The sequence below is a fragment of the Octopus bimaculoides genome, chromosome 8, assembly GCF_001194135.2.
Source record: "Octopus bimaculoides isolate UCB-OBI-ISO-001 chromosome 8, ASM119413v2, whole genome shotgun sequence".
In the NCBI taxonomy this organism is placed as follows: domain Eukaryota; kingdom Metazoa; phylum Mollusca; class Cephalopoda; order Octopoda; family Octopodidae; genus Octopus; species Octopus bimaculoides.
This window is the reverse complement of record NC_068988.1, coordinates 1908927-1910620: the sequence shown is the minus strand read 5'-3', so window position 1 is coordinate 1910620 and position 1694 is coordinate 1908927. Positions and strand designations below refer to the sequence as shown.

Here is a 1694-nt window from a genome sequence, read left to right as displayed (position 1 = left end):
ATATATACATATATACATACATATACACACACACACACACACACACACACACACACACACACACACACACACACGATAGGCTTCTCTAAGTTTCCGTTTACCAAATACACTCACAAAGCTTTGGTCGATCGGAAGTTATAGTAGAAGACATTTGTCCAAGGTACCACGCCGTGGGACTGTAGCCGGAACCATATGGTTGAGGAAGCAAACTTCTTACCACACAGCCACGCCTGCGCGTGAACTACAATGCTATAATCTCATAATAGCCGAAGAATTTTGTTTCATGGAAATGGATGAAAGGAATTTATGGCGCGGGAGTCTTCGTCGCGGGAGACCTGCGAGTCTTACATCCAGTTTGTGTCTTTTGTGACTGTTGTTAAAGAACGGAACTAAATTCTTGGCAAAACCACCGAAGTCAAAGACAAGAAACGATTTAATTCAGTGGATGTCCCCTGGATTAGGATGAAAATAGCCTCCTTGCTGTACATGGTGTTAGGCGAGGGTGAGGGCGAGTGCTGTAGAGGTGTGGGTTGATAAGAGGGTAGAGATGGGGATGGTGGGAGGATTCATTTTAAAATTATGTGTGGTCAGTTGTGTGTATGTTTGTATATATTAAAATTGGGTAAATCTTATATTAGGTGTTGTCGCCCAGTTTGCAATGGTATAACTACGTTCGTGAGGGCAGGGGCGAAAACCTCACTTTTACCCTTTAGATAAGCGCCTGGCTGAAAAGAGTTCGCTAATATGATTCGTTTTTCAACCAGAGTCTGAACATACGTCAGTTTCACAGAGTTATCTTTCTCATTTAACCTCTCCCTCTCTGATTCATATATTTTGACATATACCCCTTACTCTCATGCAAAATTATATACGAAGTAATTACTATATATATGTATATAAAAGTACATTGTACTGCTAAAATAATACCTTTCACATAGCATGTTAGCGCTCATATATTTAAAAATAAATCAAAACCGATACAGTAAATAAGATATTTTCTTCCGGCATGTATAAATAGTATTTTTGAAAATAGGATGTATTCATAGAGACATTACCAGAATCGAATATAAATCAGAAGAATTAGAAGTTAAGTGTACAAAGACACAGTATTACGTCACCTTTATCCCATCATTAATATCTAAATATAGTCTATTTTGTTTTAAATTTTGATTTGGTTTTCTCCTAATTTTTTTGTTTTCTTTTTCTTTTTTCATGCCATTCTAATGAGTGACTAAAAACAATTTCACGGTCTAATCACCTGAGTGTATTCATTAATGAAATACCTGTTGGCTGTGTAGATTTCTCACGCTGTATATCTGAATATAGGTTACCGAGCAACCGTTTTGATGCAGCATGGGTTTCACGTTGACTCAGATAAATGATTGCCGTTATTTCAAACAACAGGACTCCAACTCTGATCATTCTCCGTTTCGCCATAAAAAAGCGTCATGGAGTCGCTGTTACGGCTTTTTAACCCAAGTCCAACCTGTGCACATTTATGATCAAAGATGGGCTTCTTCACAATTTCCTTATACCCTACACCCAAGTCTTGCGCTAAGCGGAGGCTATGGGAAAAGATATTTGATTAAATCGGATCCAACTCAGATGGAATTAACTTGTTGAAATAAATCTACAACTCTCGGTTGTTTTAGCAAATTTTGCTCTTTTCGTCTTCATTGTGATGGTACATTATC

The 1694-nt window shown here is 37.8% G+C and overlaps 1 protein-coding gene across 1 annotated transcript in view; it reads right to left on the bottom strand.

Moving 5' to 3' along the window:
- Positions 1-1437, bottom strand: part of LOC106878296 (chitotriosidase-1) — a 38775-nt gene extending 37338 nt beyond the window's left edge. Inside the window, exon 1 of the mRNA XM_052969891.1 lies at positions 1284-1437. Within this exon, the coding sequence (XP_052825851.1) occupies positions 1284-1437 (154 nt within the window). The remainder of the gene's footprint in view (positions 1-1283) is intronic.
- Between the last annotated feature and the right edge of the window lie 257 nt (positions 1438-1694).